The sequence below is a fragment of the Pinus tabuliformis genome, chromosome 7 (genome assembly GCF_031772625.1).
Source record: "Pinus tabuliformis cultivar Carrire ecotype Pingquan chromosome 7, CPIR1, whole genome shotgun sequence".
Lineage (NCBI taxonomy): Eukaryota > Viridiplantae > Streptophyta > Pinopsida > Pinales > Pinaceae > Pinus > Pinus tabuliformis.
The window spans coordinates 1,202,566,562-1,202,584,663 of record NC_142293.1 but is presented as its reverse complement, the minus strand read 5'-3'; the positions used below and the strand labels follow the sequence as shown (position 1 = coordinate 1,202,584,663).

At 40.3% G+C, this 18,102-nt stretch overlaps 1 protein-coding gene across 3 annotated transcripts in view; it reads right to left on the bottom strand.

Moving 5' to 3' along the window:
- Positions 1-537: 537 nt before the first annotated feature.
- LOC149251726 (ATP citrate lyase (ACL) family protein) overlaps positions 538-18,102 on the bottom strand; it is a 330,905-nt gene continuing 313,340 nt past the window's right edge. For 2 of the 3 annotated variants that reach the window (XM_089459548.1, XM_089459550.1), the window contains 2 exons: positions 1,220-1,291; positions 538-1,079 (listed from right to left, as the gene is read on the bottom strand). In XM_089459548.1, coding sequence (XP_089315674.1) covers positions 999-1,079; positions 1,220-1,291 — 153 coding nt within the window. In that variant the 3' untranslated portion in view covers positions 538-998. The remainder of the gene's footprint in view (positions 1,080-1,219; positions 1,292-18,102) is intronic. The other variant, XM_089459549.1, reaches the window with a different exon arrangement.

The window sequence follows — 18,102 nt, the reverse complement described above, 5'->3', positions numbered from 1 at the left end:
AATATGCCAGATGCAATATATTTTGTTACCTTTAAGAAAGTTCAAAAGCTATAGTGTGTCAAAGAAAACGGATTCCATCTCTTTACATCCACGCTGTCCATAAGACATCTGAAGTTGCTTCATACTACACAAATTTCGAGTAATTTCTCTCCACACATTCCTTTTCATGCCATCTTTCTTGCATGACTAGTTCAGCATTCATGACAATGTATGAACTCATGGAAACTCATGGATACATTCATCAATCATGAACTTGTTCAGATTATACTTTTGAGGCTCACCATATCCAGTATGATATATTCAACACAAAAAATATGAAATACTTTATGTTTGGTACTTAAAAAATCAATATATAAGTGTGTAAAATGGCATGTAATATGGTCTGCTAGATAGAGTTCTCCAGAGTCCAGACTCGTTGTCAGGAACTTCTAAATGATATCAATTCAACAAAAGAAATTTATCGTTAGCAAAATCCAAGAACCATAAGCCAGCATCCATAACTCTACAAAGCACAACACTCTGCAAAATTCAAGTATATGTGGATGAATGGAATCACATACTAGCTAAAGTAACAAAGAACGAATATGGCCATTGTTCACATCTTAGGTACACATAATCTAGCATCCAAGCAAGCCCGCTATCTTACTCACAGGCAAACAGTGGTTACCCAATGCCTTGGGGTGAAATCGATTTGGTAAAAAAATAGCTTGAAAGTTTAAATAATAAAACTGAAGAACTCTCTTGAGTCTTACCTTCACTTCTTCAATCCCCAATATGATAGTAACATTGATCTCTAGTTTAAGGTATGGTCAAAATTGTCACAATAATTCCATACTCAGCTTATTATAAAATGAAAACTTCCTATCATAGAAACAGCTACAACTCGTTTATCTCGTTGCTGCAATGACAGCATGTTCAGCTGCATCATCCAGGTTTTCAGCAGTAATCAAGGTCATTCCACTTTCCCACACATTCATTAAATCAAAAGTACCACCCACTCAGGATCTCGTTGCCGCAATGACAGCATGTTCAGCTGCATCATCCAGGTTTTCAGCAGTAATCAAGGTCATTCCACTTTCCTACACATTCATTAAGTCAAAAGTTCCACCCACTCAGGATATGTGAACACGAGAACAGACCAGTCAAGTACATCAACGAGGTTTTAATTAATGAAGAAATATTTACAATGTACACAAAGGGATGTTACATGATCCATTACCTTAAGAATGCTTTTACCCAAATCAACGTTTGTCCCTTCCAAACGAACCACCACAGGGACCTTCAATTGAACCTGTGAAACAAGACCAAAAAAACTAATTTTCAGTTCCACATTAAGCACTTGTAGTCAAACAAAACACACTATGTAACCAAATAAGACAGATAAGCCCTAGATCGATGAAAAGTAGTGATTAAATATATTGAAACTTAAATTCGTTCTGATCAGCCTGCCGAATTCAAACCACTAGTGTTTTGGATGAAGATATGTATTCCAGGATAGTTTAAACTTCTAACTTGTAAACTCCATTTGACAGGGACAACTATTAGATTAACCTAGCTCATGAGGTAGATAGTTCATGAGCAGGGTAAATTTTAGAGGTTAAATTTCACCCATGCACTAATCGAGTTCTCCTGATAGAACTGGTAGGAGGTACCACTGACTCCTCACCTGAAGTCTGACTCCCTAAACAGGAGGTAGCTAATGATTGTTGCTCATCCTTTGGAGTCTCCTGCTCCTCATCCTCTGTCACTGGTAGTGGCTCATGAGATTTCCTAGATGTTAGGTCCTCCTCAAACTTCACATACCTGCTAACCACTGTCTTCCCCCTTGCCGGAATGAAAATTCTGTATGATTTCAAAGTCTCACTGTATCCCACAAATTTGCCCTTCTCTCTTGAGGGCTGCAGCTTCGTGCTTTCCTCCACAGGAACATGGAAGTATACCTGAAAACCAAGGATGTGAAAGTTCTCCATCTCTGGCTTCACCCCTGTGAATGCTATCTTAGTAGTCTTGTCCCCCAAGATCCTGTGAGGACAACAACTATTTTGAACATAAATTGTCATGTTGCAAACCTCTGCCCAAAGAAACATAGGTAGATCATGGTCATGAATCGTTGCCTTGGCAGCTCCTATGATGGACTGGTTCTTTCTCTCCACAACCCGTTCTGTTGAGTGTTGTACAAGAATGCCATCTCCCTCTTGATCCCAGCCCCTTTGCAGAAATCCTTGAAGTCATTGGAGGTCTACTCTCCCCCATTATTTGACCTCAAGACCTTGATCCTCCTCTCTATCTAGTTCTCCACCTGGGCCTTTAACACACTAAACCGACTGAAAAAGACCCGGGTTTTCCTAGAAAAGTCATCTATGAACGTGACATAATATAGTGACACCTGCGCTGATATCACTAACATCGGTCAACATACATCTAAATGAACAAGTCCCAAGATTGCCTTGAACCTGCTCTCATTGCTTGGAAAGGCAACCTTGGCATTCTTGCCAAATGCACATCCTATACGGACGCACCATTGCTCAATATTGAACTCTACGAGACCTTTGACAATCTACATCAGAATTGGCAATGGCCTGTGGTGCAAGTGTCCCATCCTTTTATGCCACAACTCACACAGGTTGTCACTGTTGTGTACCAAGGCCTGCATTGGCTTCCCCTACAACTTGTAAAGACTACCCTCTCTAATGTCAATGACCCTAGTTGTGTCAGGACTAGCTCCCTCTAGGAATATGAGTATCTTTCCCTTCTGAAACATAACAGTAATTCCTTTGTCCTCCATAGCTAAGACTAAAAGTAAGTTCTTCCTTAACCCTAGGCTCTAGCACAGATAGCACCTCAGCCTCCAGTGACCCTCCATAGTAAAGTTGGAACAAAATGGTTCCTATTATCCACCATAAGTGGGTAACTCTATAGGATAAATCTTTTCTCCTATCTTGGACAGCCAACCAGCCAGCAGCCCTACATACTGCTCAATGAAAGGACTTGCCACATTCCTCCGCCATTTGCACGGGACATACACCTCTCACCATTTGACATTTCTCTTGAATCAAGGTGGGCTACCACCCAGAACATACTAACCATTTTGCAATCAAGTGTTTTTACTTAATGTTTTTGCCATTTTAACATAGATAAATGGGTAATTTGGATAATTGACTGATTTTGACTATAAACTTGTTCTCTCACCTTACCAAAGGGGTTATCTTTTAGCCCTAGTCCAGTGGAACCTTCCCTAAGACCTTAGGGGTTATAAGAGGGGCACTACCTGGGAAACCTGGATTGAAGTAGCGTGTCCATAATTATTCCATATTTACCACATTTCACCATTCCCTTTATCTCACATCCATCCTTTGGGTTAACTATCATTGGGATTTGGGATTTGGCACTCATTCAAGGTCATCCTTGAGTTAGGGTCACAAAACTTTGCCTCGGAGGTTGATACAACTACATGAAAAATAAAAGCATAAGATTGCTACAACAACAAAAATATAATAGTTAAAATGCAAAAAATGGACAGGATATAATTAGCTTGTGGGAAAAAGCCTAACATGAGCTCTACCCCCTCATTAGCTATCAACCAATTCCTGAGCACTAGGTGCTCCCATCTCATTATAAGGAACCCTTGCATGTCCCAACCCTAATGAGCGAGAAACTAACTCATCCATAAGGGGTAAATAAATACTATAACACAAAAAGCAAGCTTCAACACCTAAGCTACACTCCATATAAAAGCATTATCAAAAAGAAAAGGCGCAAAGCATTATAAAAAAGAAAAGGTGCACCAAAGGGGTGGAAAAGCAAGTTGAGGAAAGGCGTAACTCATACCTCCACAATTTCTCCCTCCATTACATCTATACACATAGGATGTAGACCTACACCAAGTGGTCACATGGCCATGGCACTTAGCCATGAAAATTTTTACCTTGATTTTCATTCTTATCACTAACACCTATGAATTGAAGAGTTGACCTTGGAAATGTCACCTCCCCTTACGGTCCAGAAGCACCTAATATGGTTGATTACCTAGCCACCTCTAACAAGGTAGGGAACACTTTTACGGGTCTTGGTCTAGTTAGATATTTGTCCCGATAACAATTAAGTATGGTCCATTATGACGTGTTTATAATCAATGTCTCTAATGAATGGTTACTTTCACTTGAGTTTGACGTGGTTTTGCCAGTGGTTCTTCACAGAGCAGCGGAGTTCTAGAGGGCACGCTTACCCATTCCTACTCCACATCATGCTTGGGCCATACTACACTTCTAAAGAGCATGATGACATTGAAGATACAACATTGCCCTTCCACAACAAAGCATTGGGCACTTTGATGATCCTGACAGTTGATTAATGCCCCAAAGCACCCTGAAATGCCAAAACACTGAGCTCACTTTGCTTAGCATTGGAGATTCTTGATGATGTATCTAATGGACCCACCATGCCTCCAAGTTGGCCTTGACACTATTTGATGGGCATCCCTTGATCTAGAGTCCAAATGATGACAATCATTGTCGGGATGATTAGGAAGGGCTTGTACTACCTCATGGAGCACCAACATTGGAAGAAAATAGCACAACATTGTCTTGTTGGATCCCCTGGAGATGACACAAGGCCCCAGAGTTGGCTTTTGTATACATGGAGATGTTTTGAGGATTCTTCCTCAATTTCTGGCTGATCATGATGGTTGCAAATGCATCTAGTTGATAGTTTGCACTTTTGGAGCCTTATTAGCCCTAAAAGGGTATCACATCATGCTTGGGGAGGAATTTTGACTCACGCCTGTGACAATTAGTGGCTTACTTTGTTTTATTGAGCTATTGGGTTGGCTTGTAACCCATTTACTTCATGTTTACTCATAATCAAACCTGTTATAGGGATTTTACGTGGATTAATTGTATGTGATAAACCTCATATAAATGATCACTTCATTCTTATTTTTCATCATCACTTGTGGATTTTGGCCTCCTTTAGAGAGCTTGACTTAGCCTCGTTGTAACTCGTTATTTGTGGATATGTGACCTTTTAGGAGCTATTGCTATTAGAGACGAATTTGTGTCATGGAGATGTCTTTTTGGGATTGAAAGAAGGCAATTTCTTGGAAAAAATGTAAGTGTTATTGCAGATATTTAATGGTTTTTCATGTGATGAATGTATGTTAGGGTTTTTCTCTTGTTTCGTGCCTAAATGTGTATTTTTATTGGAAAATCTTGCTTGATCAATGCATGCTAAATTTTATTTTCCTTGGATGCCATAGAGGACCTCCTAGAGAGCTTTCCTCTACTTAATTTCTCCCCTCATAAAAATATAGTTAGGTTTGCAAGTGAAAACTAGGGTTTTCTTCCTTACTCCAAGCATAGATTTGATTTCTCTTAATTTAGCCCTATAGACTCCATCATCCAAGTAGGGAAAGGCATTGGGAATCCTTGTGGCAATAAAATGTCATAAAAAACTTTATCTTTTCCTTCCTATCTATTTTTCCAAGCCCTATAAGCCACGGTGCTAGGGTTAGGGTGTAGGGTCGAATTCAACTAGGGCCTCTATTTGGAGGATGTTGAGGTCTTTGTAGATTGATTTCACTGTGATTGATCTTTGGAACTCAAAATCTAGCATTGTTCATGGTAGAATTTGCCTTAATAGGATGACGTCATCTATCCTAGGCAATTTGTGCCATAGTTAAACCCTAACTTTGGCTAAAGGCTTCAACTTGGGGTTTGATTTGAAGGTTGTCATCTCCTTTTGTTGATTTCATCATTAGCAAACCTTTTCTTTGTACTTCTATGCCTAGACTCTGCTTTATTGAACTACATCTTAAAACCCTAGGCGTCAAGAGCTTTTTCTAAGGCCTTATGTTGCTCCTACACATCGAGAATTGTGTGTTTGTCCATTCAAGAAGTACATACCTTAGCCTTTGATTCATATCATCTTGAGCCAATTGACATAGAATATCCTTTAAGTGAGAACTGGGAAGCCTCCCATGTGGTGAAATTCCACTAAAGAGCAAGAGGCAGATTAATGAGGTGACAGTGGTTGTCCACCTCATTGTTGCATCTAAGTCTGGCCCTTGCCTTGTAAGGTATTTCACTGTTGATTTTTCAAGCGTCCTCTAAGCTAATAATTATTTCTTATGATTTCTCTTAGGTTAATCTTGTCTTGCATACATATTCATCATAAAGCAATTAGACGGAGGATGTCAACAGTAAAACAAAATGCTAGTAGGATCATAGAGAGATAGCGAAACAAGAACACAAACATTTACCCTGGGAAAACCCCAACAACAATTTCATTAGATAAATTGTTTAGTTTAATAGAGATACATCTAAATCTTTGTAGCCAAGTACAAGGTCAAATTGACCAGCAACATCACCATGGTCAAAACATGGTCAAACTGCCCTTATGTCAAGTCAAACTGCTCCACAAGAATTTGGTCAACTCTAAGATATAAGGATGAAATTTGACCTTTTGTTCTGCTTCAGAATTTCAGGCTCCTACCTTCCATAGAGATTCAATCCTGCTACCATTACAGAGGTTCAGTTTGTTGCAATTACAGAGATTCGGTCTGTTGTCATTACAGAGATCAGTCTGCTGCCATTACAAAGGTTTTGTCTACTGCTATTACAAAAGGTTTGATCTTGCTTTAAGCCTTAGATTCGTCCTTCTTGTGATCCAAAAATAAGCCTCAAATTCGTCTTACCTTTTTCCTCAGGTTCGTCTTGATCTCTGCCTCAGATGATTTGAATTATGCCTCAAAGGTGCGTTCAAAAGTGTGACTAGGTTCGATCTTCATAATGTAATTGTGATTTTTATGTAATTGATGTAAAGAAGAAAAATAAAATGATTGTATACTTGACTCGTGGGTTTCATGAGCAAGGATTTTATTTTTAGATGGCTCCCATTATGAGCCTTTAGGATTTGTCATCTAGTCATAAAAGTCAAAGAGTCAATGTCATGTATGAAGAACCCTTCTTGGGCATATTACAAATGTATATAAGTCTATACGATTGTCAAATAGCCCTCCAAGACAAGCACTAGTCAACCTCAAGACAAAGAGAAGGACTCATGTTGGCTCACCTAATGGAGACACACCTATTCAGATTCATAGGACAGCTTATTTATATGGAACAAACCACTATATATATGTGCACAGGGTCTTTGCATTTCCACAGAAAAACAGTTCGGATCACTCTCTGCAATTCAGGTGAATAGTTACAGTGACTAGATCGGACATCATTATAGTCAAAGAATTCGGATATCATTACAGTCAAGGAATTCAGATATCATTACAGTCAAGAAGCTCGGATTTATGCGAGAGAGTCTCAGTGCTATGAAGAAGCCACAGTTCGGTGCTACAAATGGAGACCACGGATTCGGCGCTATGAAGAAACTACAGTTCAGTAATATATCTAAGTAATTCGGTGCTATCTCAGTCACACAGATTCGGTACTATCTTGGTTTCGGTGAAGTTACAGTGATCAGATTTCAGTGACATCTCAAGTGTGTCTATAGTTCGTTGCTATGCTCAGATAGGAGATGATCTCAGTTTGTGTTAATGCTATGTCTTGGAGCTAAGAAGGTAAAAGTGGAAGAGGATTCAAGAAGAAGAAAAGAGCAGAGGAAAGTCAAGAGAACTAGTGTCTTTATCTTGGAGTGGCTAATAGGTCAAGGGTCTTGGTCTTGGTATTCGTCAATTGGAATCTCTATAAGAAGAATTTGTGTATGTTTTCCTCTCAAAAGGTTTTGGCCCTGGCTCATAGCATATACTTTGTGTCTCTAGTCTATGTATGTTCATGCATTGGTAGTTGTTTGATGAATAAGAACATTAATAACTTAAGTAAAGAAGATCCTAATCTAAAGTTGTAAAAAGCACTCACAAGCAGTTACTAATTGAAGAGAAACCACTTAATCATGATGCCCTAGATTTCTCAACAAGGTGATCAGAATTCTTGTTTTGTTGAGGAGAACGAATGGTCTATATATAGGCTTTTCAAAAGCCCGAATGGGTGTCTCTTCATTGGGGCCAACTTCATTTTTTGGAGGGCCAACTTGACATTTGGAGCCAAAAATCCATTTTTTAGAGATTCAAAATGTTTCTCTTGAAGTCAACATGAAGAACATGTCTTACATAATTCAAGGGCCAAAAATATTAATTATGAAGAACAACCATAGCTACAAAATTCAACACTCATAAGGCCTGCTAGATTTTGAGACAACATTTTCTTACAACGTTGTCAGGGAAGATTTGATTCAACCTCCTTGTTATCTGAAGAATAAGGTTTATTAATTTTTTGTGAGAGTACCATATATAATGACAACATATGTTCTCACCTGGCAACTTCATTGTCATGAGGAAAGAAGACCAGGAATTGATCCACACATGAATCCTCTAAGACACTCGTTTTGGATAGGTTAAACCTGGAGGTAAACATAAAACCTTGGATTCCTTGCACCATGTCTCCTCTTAGGAACCTTAAGATATCCCCACCCCCTACCCAAAAGCCACAAATGGCTACACCACTATTTCATGGAAATGACTTTGAGTGATCCAAAGAAACATTAAGAGATTCTAAAATAGCTTGTTCTTCTCATCTAAATAGGGAAACCAAAGATGATGTGATCATGACTCTTTTTGCTTTATCCTTACAAGGTTATACTAAAGAATGGTTTCTATCCCTTCCTAACAAATTGTTAAAATTGGTAACTAGGGCCAAACTCCATGTGGATCACCTTATTTATGGCTTCTAATATTTTTCCTAGATTCCTCTCATCCAGAGGTGTAGGATTGACCTAAAGATCATCCGATTCCGATAAGTATTTATGGAGATATGAATTTATTTTGATTATGGACAAATTGTCAAGGTCGGCCAGCAAACTTATGTAGGCTCAAAAGCCCAACAGTCATGTGTATTCAACCTCAATGTTTGCATATAAATACAAGGAGCATTCTCCTGATTTGGACAATTCAATTCACTCGTCTTCTCTCTCTCTCTCCCCTATGCATAAAGGAGCCTTTCTCTCTCTCACACGTGTGGTTGAAAGGAAGACGTCCTAGGGCAAGGAAGACGCAGAAAGAAGGACGCTAGGGCAGCAGGTCATCTCTTTGACTAGCGTTGACCAAGCGTTGACCTTCTAGAAGTGCAGATTGGGTGTGGTTGCCTCTCCTAGGCAGGGCACAAATTTTGGCACAAAAATCAAGGTGATCTGACCTCTGGTTTGACTGGTGTTGATTGCCCTAGTTTAGGGCTGCAACTTGACTTCAAAAATCTTCAAATTGACTGAACTTTTGGGGTTGTTCAAGGGTTGTTTCTTTAGGATGTTCGAGGACAAGTTGACCGGAAATTGACCAAGCATTTTAAAGGTCAATTTCAGCTAGTTTGACCAAGTTTGACTTTGTTGATCTAGGGTTTGCTACCGCTGATATAAAATTACAGCATTCAGATTTTGTACTATTTTTCTCTGCTGAACTATTGAAGATAAAAGAAGAATTGATCAAAGGGTTTTCCCGCATTAGGGTTTGTCCCTGGCTAGCCACCACATCTTGTGTCTCTTGTCTTGGCTTGTTTTCTGTTGATCATTTAATGTTCTATCTGCCCTTTACTTAATGTTTATGTGATTGCTAATCTGTGGCTAATAAGAAGAAAAATAAGTAAACTGCTCTAAGCATAGAACATACCATAACTTAACATGGTATCAGAGCAGAGGTGAAGGCAAAGCCCAAGCAAGAGCAATCACCGAAGAGAAGGTTGGCAAGGCTATCTTAAAGAAATCATGGGGTCCTCAACACACTTCCCTGTTGAAGACAAACTCCGTGAGAAGTCTGACTATCATGGATGGAAGATGTCTCTCGATCTAACATTAGAAGCACAGGAAGTGTTGGACCATGTGAGAGGCGGGATTGTTGAGCCTCCATCAAATGCATTCGTTGCTACTAGGAACAAATGGACCAAGGGAGAAGTCAAAGCAAAGAATACCATCCAGGACTCTATCGACAAGTGCTTGGTGGCCTATGTTTCCGAGCTGAACACCTCCAAGGAAATCTATGATAGACTGGTGAGTTTATTTAAAGTTAATGATTCAAATCAAGTCTTGTTTCTTAGAAATAAGTTGAAGGAAATTAAGAAGGGCAAAGATGAGAGTATGCAAGCATATTTCTTAAGGATCACCGAAATCAGGAACGATCTCCTATATCTATTGAGGAAATAATTCCTAACAGGGAAATGACACTCACAACTCTTGGAGGACTACCATCTGAATGGTATATATTCAGGACTACTCTTCTCAACAATAACGTAATTCCTGGATTTGAGGAATTAATGGCCAGATGCATTCAAGAAGAAACGAGGATGGAAGAGCAAGAAATGCCCATACTTAAAGGTTATCCCTCTGCCTTTTCTTCTCATACTAAAAGAAGAAACAATTCCAGGGCTAAATTCAAAGGAAAGGTTGGACCAAAGGGTGGAAGAAAAGGACGATGTTACAATTGCAATAAAACGGGTCACTATGCAAGGGAGTTCCCTAATAAAAGGGACTCACACCAGGACGATGATCAAAATCCCTCTCAAGGTAATCAAAGGAATGGCGGGTCAAAAGGAAGAGGTAAAATAAGTGCCAGAAATCAAGGAAGAGGACAACCATTCAAGAAAGCAAGAAATTCCAGGTATGAATCTAACACTGTTAACAACAAGCAAGATGAATATTATCTACCAGCAGCTCTATCTACTACTGCTCCCCTGGTCTCGCTGGGAAATTGGCTTATTGGTAGTGGTGCCTCAAGGCACTTCACTGGTTACAAAGAAGCTCTCTATAATCTGATAGAGAAGGAAACCAACTTGGAAATTGTTCTTGGAGATAATTCAAAATATCCCGTGAAAGGCGTAGGAAATGTCACTCTTCAATTGAATCGGGGTAATACCATCCACTTACAAGATGTATTATATGTACTTGATCTCAAAAAGAACCTGGTGTCCATTTCGGCAATGGAAGACAAAGGCTACAAGGTGGCCTTCAGCGATGGCAAGGTACGTGTATGGAAAAAGAACTTTAAAAATGCTTTTACTCTTGGGTTTTGAGTTGATTCATTATATCAGGTTGGTGGAAGTCCGCTGGGTGTCAAGTCTTGTGACACATCTCTTCAGTCCGAACTATGGCATCGGAGGTTTGCTCAACTTCATTTTAAAGCTCTACCTGATGTAAGAAAAATGGTGACCGGGATGCCCGGGATTAGAGCAAGAAGGTGTATGTCCAGGATGTGCCGAAGGGAAGCTCAAAAGGGGACCATTCCCCTCAAGCCAAAGCAAGACCTCTGATATATTGTTGTTGGTTCACTCAGACATATCCGGTATGATGCCTGTGAACTCCTTGGGAGGATATTTATATTACCTCACTTTTACAGATGATTATTCTCGCAAGACTTGGATATACTTCTTGAAAAAGAAGGATGAATTGTTCTCCTGGTTTCAGCACTCCAAAGCCTTGATCGAGAATCAAACCGAAAAGAAGATCAAGATCTTAAGGACTGATAATGGACTGAATATGAATCCAATGAGTTTCATGACTTTTGCAAAGAGGCTGGCATTAAGAGGGATACTACTACACCACATACTCCTGAACAGAATGGTGTGGCAGAAAGGAAGAATCGTACAATTGTGGAAGCTGTCTGTGCTATGCTCCATGATCAAAGACTTCTGAAGTTTCTATGGGCCAAAGCTGCAAATACCGCTGTATATGTACAAAATCAACGCCCTAATCAAGCATTGGGTTCCAAGACCCTCGAAGAAATGTTCACTGGTAAGAAACCTGACGTATCTCATTTTAGAATTTTTGGAAGCCCTGTATATTTTCATGTGCCTAAAGAAAAAAGGAATAAATTGGGTGCATCTGGAAAGAAAAGAATCTTCGTGGGCTATAGCGAAAATACTAAGGGCTATAGAATCTATGTAGCTGGTCAAAGGGAAGTCAAGATTAGTCATGATGTCACCTTTGAGGAAGATATGGCTCTTAGCAAGGTAGACAATCTTCCTACTTTAAGGGGATCTAAAGAAGCTGACACCAGGGAACCAAAGGAAAAAGAAGATGAGACGATGCCCGATGTGGAAGAACCTATGGATCCTATTGATCCCCCTCCGCAAGAGCCTTCCTCCTCTAGGAAGAGGCCTTCATGGCTTAGTGGGACACTTGATGATGTTGAAGGACACATTGCACCCTGAGGAACCTTCCGTGAAAGTAAGAAGCCAAACAGGTATTAGAGATACCTGACCATCATGAGCACGATCATCCAAAATGAGCCTTCGTCATTCACAGGTGTCGTCAAGCATCAAGTATGGAAGGATGCTATGACCGAGGAATATGAGTCCATTATGAAAAACGATGTTTGGGATGTGGTCCCCAGACCCCAGGACAATGCTATTGTCACTTCAAAGTGGCTTTAGAAGATAAAGCATGCAGTTGATGGAAGTGCGGAAAAGTATAAGGCTTGTTTTGTTGTGCGTGGCTTCTCCCAGAACGAAGGTATAGACTATGACGAGATATTTGCACCTGTTGCCCGATATACCACCATCCGCTCGATCATAGCCCTTGCTGCTTCACAAGGATGGAACCTACATCAGATGGATGTCAAGACTGTGTTCTTACATGGTTTGATCAAAGAGGAGGTCTATGTGGAGCAACTCGAAGGATTTGAGATTTATGATCGAGAATCTCATATGTGCAGGTTGAAGAAGGCCCTCTATGGGCTAAAGCAAGCACCCCGAGCATGGTATGAGAGGATCGATAGCTACTTGATGAAGCTGGGATTCACTAGGAGTGAAGCCGACCCTAACCTTTACTTTAAGGTTATAGATGACAAGCCTCTCATACTGGTGCTATATGTTGACGACCTCTTTCTAATAGGTGCAGACCCTCTCATTCACAAATGTAAGAGGGAGCTAGCTTCTAAGTTCGAGATGAAATACCTAGGACTTATGCACTATTTCCTAGGACTGGAAGTCTGGCAAAAACCAAGGGAGATTTCCTATCCCAAGGAAAATATGTGGTGAAGATATTGGAGAGATTCGCCATGGTGGACTGCAAGCCTGTAACTACCTCGATGGAGCTTCACTTCAAGAAGTTAAGCGGTAGTGCTGCCGGACCTGTTTTACGAAATGCTACTGAGTATCGTCAACTCGTCGAAGCATTAATGTTCTTGGTAAACTCTCATCTGGATATATGCTTTGCAGTCAACACATTGAGTCAACATATGGTTCAGCCTCACCACTCACATTGGATTGGTGCCAAGAATCTGTTGAGATATCTTCGTGGCACAATCACTCATGGGTTGAGATACACTGCCAGAGATGTGAGACTACTTGGGTATACTGATGCTGATTAGGCAGGCAGTGTGGTGGATCGAAAGAGCACTTCCGGGTGTTGTTTCTCTTTGGGATCTACCTCGATATCCTGGATGAGCAGGAAGCACAAGTCGGTGGCTTTGAGCACCGCCGAGGCAGAGTACATTGTTGCTTGCATGGCCTCCTGTGAGGCAATCTGGTTGCGAAAGCTCTTTAGTGAGTTGTTTGGATTTACATTAGATACCATCGTGATTCTGTGTGACAACCAAAGCGAGATCCATTTATCAGAGAATCCTGAATTTCATGATCGCTCCAAGCATATCGATATCAAGTACCACTATATTCGAGATATGGTGCAGCGAGGAGCAATAAGGCTCCAAAAAATTGGTACAGATGAACAGGTCGCCGACATTTTGACAAAGCCCCTAGGAAAGGTCAAATTCCTTACTTTCGAGAACGACTTGGTGTCGTTCAGAGACCCTCTTATGAGGGCGAGTATGATGTATTGAGCTCTGGGAGCTCCAGGGGGGCGTGGGGTACTTCTTGGAACAACATGTGACCACAAGGCGACTCATCATCCCCTGGTGGTGCACTATGTACAGGGTAAAGGTTCAACCTTCCCCTGTGACACCTCGCGGCAACTATGGAACAGGATGATTAGTTCTCCTATGGGCCAAGATGATTCGTTCTCCATGGCGACTATGGAGCAGGATGATTAGTTCTACTGTAGGCCAGGATGATTAGTTCTCTGTGGCATCCACTAGAAAGGATGATTCGTTCTCCTGTGGACAGGATGATTAGTTTTTCTCTCGAGGCATCCTACCCATGCAGTCTGGGACTCATGGGATGTACCTCTCATCTAATCAATGAGCAAGAAAATGAGGATAGGGACCATAGTAGTACTATCGATGGACGCATCACTGTATCTACTGTACTCCCTATGCTAAGATGACCTCCATTGATCTAGGATCAATGATACTGATCTGGGATCAATGAGAGTGGTTCACACTCTGAGGCTGACTTCGGGTCAGTGGAGGATGGTATGACACATCCTCGATCATTTCTTCTTCTTCGTAGTTCAAGCAGAGTAGAGCAAAGCAAAGCAGAGCAGAGCAGAGTGGGGTCAAGCTGTACAAGGCAGTGCATTTGATGGATGGATAGCAGCGACGGTTTGACGAATTGCAGATAAAGTTCTCCCTAGTTGAGAGGGAGTGTTAAAATTGGCAACTAGGGCCAAACTCCATATGGATCACCTTATTTATGGCTTTTGATATTTTTCCTAGATTCCTCTCATCGAGAGGTGTAGGATTGATCTATAGATCATCCGATTCCCATAAGTATTTGTCGAGATATGAATTTATTTTGATTATGGACAAATTGTCAAGGTCAGCCAGCAAACTTATGTAGGCTCAGAAGCCCAACAATCATGTCTATTCAACCTCAACGTTTGCATATAAATACAAGGAGCATTCTCTTCATTTGGACAATTCAATTCACTCATCTTCTCTCTCTCTCTCCTACGCATAAAAGGAGCCTCTTTCTCTCTCTCACACGTGTGGCTGAAAGGAAGACGTCCTAGGGCAATGAAGACACAGAAGAAGGACGCTAGGGCAGCAAGTCATCTCTTTGACCAGCGTTGACCTTCTAGAAGTGTGGATTGGGTGTGGTTGCCTCTCCTAGGCAGGGCGCAATTTTTTGCACGAAAATCAAGGTGATCTAACCTTTGATTTGACTGGTGTTGACTGCCCTAGTTTAAGGCTGCAAGTTGACTTCAGAAATCTACAAATTGATTAAACTTTTGGGGTTGTTCAAGGGCTATTTCTTCAGGCTATTCGAGGACAAGTTGACCGGAAATTGACCAAGTATTTTAGAGGTCAATTTCAGCTAGTTTGACCAAGTCTGACTTCGCTGATCTAGGGTTTGTTGCTCCTGATATAAAATTACAGAATTCAGATTTCGTACTATTTCTCTCTGTTGAACTCTTGAAGATAAAAGAAGATTTGATCAAAGGGTTTCCCTGCATTGGTGTTTGTCCCTGGCTAGCCGCCACATCTTGTCTCTCTTGTCTTGGCTTGTTTTCTGTTGATCATTTAATGTTCTATCTGCACTTTACCTAATGTATATGTGATTGCTAATCTGTGGCTAATAAGAAGAAAAATAAGTAAACTGCTCTAAGCATAGAACATACCATAATTTAACACAAATGCATAAACTCATGGAGTGACCTTGCAAACGCTTTCTCGTTTAGATGGATTGAAGAAAGGGATATTGTGGATAAATATAAATATTTTCTCTTGGTCAAGAAGGTTGAACCCGTAACCATTAGAGTTCAATCAAAGATAATCACTTGAGATACCCAAAAAATTAAAACCCTTTGATGAGTTAGTTCTCTCATCATATCTTCAAGCATCTGTGAGAGATAGTATATTGCATTAGGAATAAGAACCCAAAGACAACTTTACAAGCCCAAGACAATGGCATCCAAGTGTATGACCTTGTAAGGCAAGAAATTATGTAACCTAGGATAGCTTGTGTTTCTTCAATAGATTTCACCAAAGCATAGTCCAGAAATGGATACCTATTGTGATGAAAAACTACAAGGCCATGGTTGCACAAGACAACAAGATGGAAGGGGACCAACTCCTTAAGGAATCATCTCCCAAAGAGACACATGAGGAACCTCATCTAGATGAAATTGACCCACCTGTTGTTCTATACACACAGAAACTTATGGAGGACATCTCCTATTTTTCATATCCCTTGAGATTAATGGTTTCTTGCTCCATAATTGCATGATTGATTGAAAGGCATCCACTAACATTATGCCTTTGAAAATTATGAAACAATTAGGGTTAGAAACTATGAGGCCATATAGAAATGTGTGTGGGATCGACTCCAAAGTTGTCAAGGTATATGGGATAATTGAGCATTTGTCTGTATCTTTGCATGCGCATTCTAAAAAGAAGATATATATGGATGTGATTGTAATTGATATTCTAAATACCTGGGGGATGTCATTGTTTAAAAAGTGGGCTGCCACCTTGGGAGGTACCATTCAAATGGATATGACACATAAAAGTTCACAAGGGAGAAAATTCTTATGCCTTAGCCTTTAGGCACCCCTCAACCCAACCCTTAGTAGAACAACAATGCACTATCCTAGATAAAGACCAAGAGGAAGATTGTGGATGTGGAGATTGGAGAATATCCCAAAAGGTTGCTTCTCCTGAATAGGTAGTGGATGGAGTGTAGACCATGTACTTTGATGGGGCATGTTCCAAGCAATGTTGCACAACTCATACTCGACAAATGCTTGGTTGGCATATCCCTCGCCGACTCGGGAAGACCTAGGAAGGACTCGGAAAATAGCAAAAAACTAAAAAGTATCTCATTTTTTTGCATAAAGGATAGATTAATGGTATTTACAATGTTGAAATGTAACTAGTGTCGGACCTCATAATTGTATATGTCATAACTTAATGTAATTGATGTATTTGTCAAAAAGAAAAAATTAAAATAATAAAAGATATTTGTAAAATAAGATTATTTATTGTGAAAAGGGTTTCTTGCCCATAGTTATTTTGTCCTAGGTCAAAGCACCCATTTAGTGCTCTAGGGGTCTTGGTGAAAGGTCAAAGAGTCAAAGTCATGATGTACTAGCCCTTGGAGGGCTTATGTATTAAGAAAGAAAAATTAGTATTGTATTATGTCAAGTCTAGAAGCCTCCAAGAGATGAGTCGACCAACCTTTGTCAAGTCGGCCTAGAGAGGCCTAATTCACCCCACATGATGCCTATAAAAGAAAGATCGCTCTTATTTGAAGACACACACATCCAATGAATTACTTTTGATCCCAGCGAAGAAGTGAAGGTTTGATTCAACTAATTAGAGGAGCAAAATTTTGAGGAAGCCAACGAGGAAGTAAAGGAAGCGAATTTATGCCTCTGCATGCCCACACATGCAAGTTTGTTGGAGAACCTAGGGTTTCCTCAATCTAGAATTTGTAGAGATATTGTTTGGGGTTTGGCTGGCTCACCCCTTGGAAGGTTTGGTCTTAGGTCAAGATCTTGGAAGTCTTCATTGAATTGATTCTATAAGAAGAGATTTTTGTGGTTTTCCTCTCTCGGAGAGGTTTTCGCTCTAGCTAGCAACCTAGATCTAGTGTTCTTGTGTTTGCATTGTGATCTTCTTATTGGCATTTGTCTTGATGATGAACAAGAACTAACTAATGATGAAAATGTCCTAATATAAATCACAAGAAAATGTCAAGAATTAAAGAGAAATCAAGTTAATAAATACTCTAACTCTCTGCCCTAGATTTCTAACCATGGAATCAGAGCTACAACTTTGAATAAAGGGCATGAAAGAATATCATTTTGGCATCATTTCACCTCAAGGAGAGTGAATGTCCTAGATCGAATTTGTGGAGGTAAATAGATCAAAGTTTTGGGCATAATTACTAGGCATATTTGCAGAGGTAAGGCTGCAGGCATTGTAAGGCTAGCGAGAGTACTTTGAGGACATTTTAACCCTATTCAAGGAGACCTAAAGGCTAATACAATAGCCTTCTCTAAGCTGCATCCATTGACAAGAAGATCGAAGATTTTGGCACCATCACAAGCCCTAATTTTTGTAACTAGGTCATAGACCTACTTTCGCAGAGCGAGGGTACAACATCTTGCATTTGGAGGGATCGAGAAGCTAGACTAGTAGCCCAAGGAAGGCTGCATATTTTGATGGAGGAGCAAAGGTCAAAAGAGGTCCCTCAAATCTGCTAAACTCCG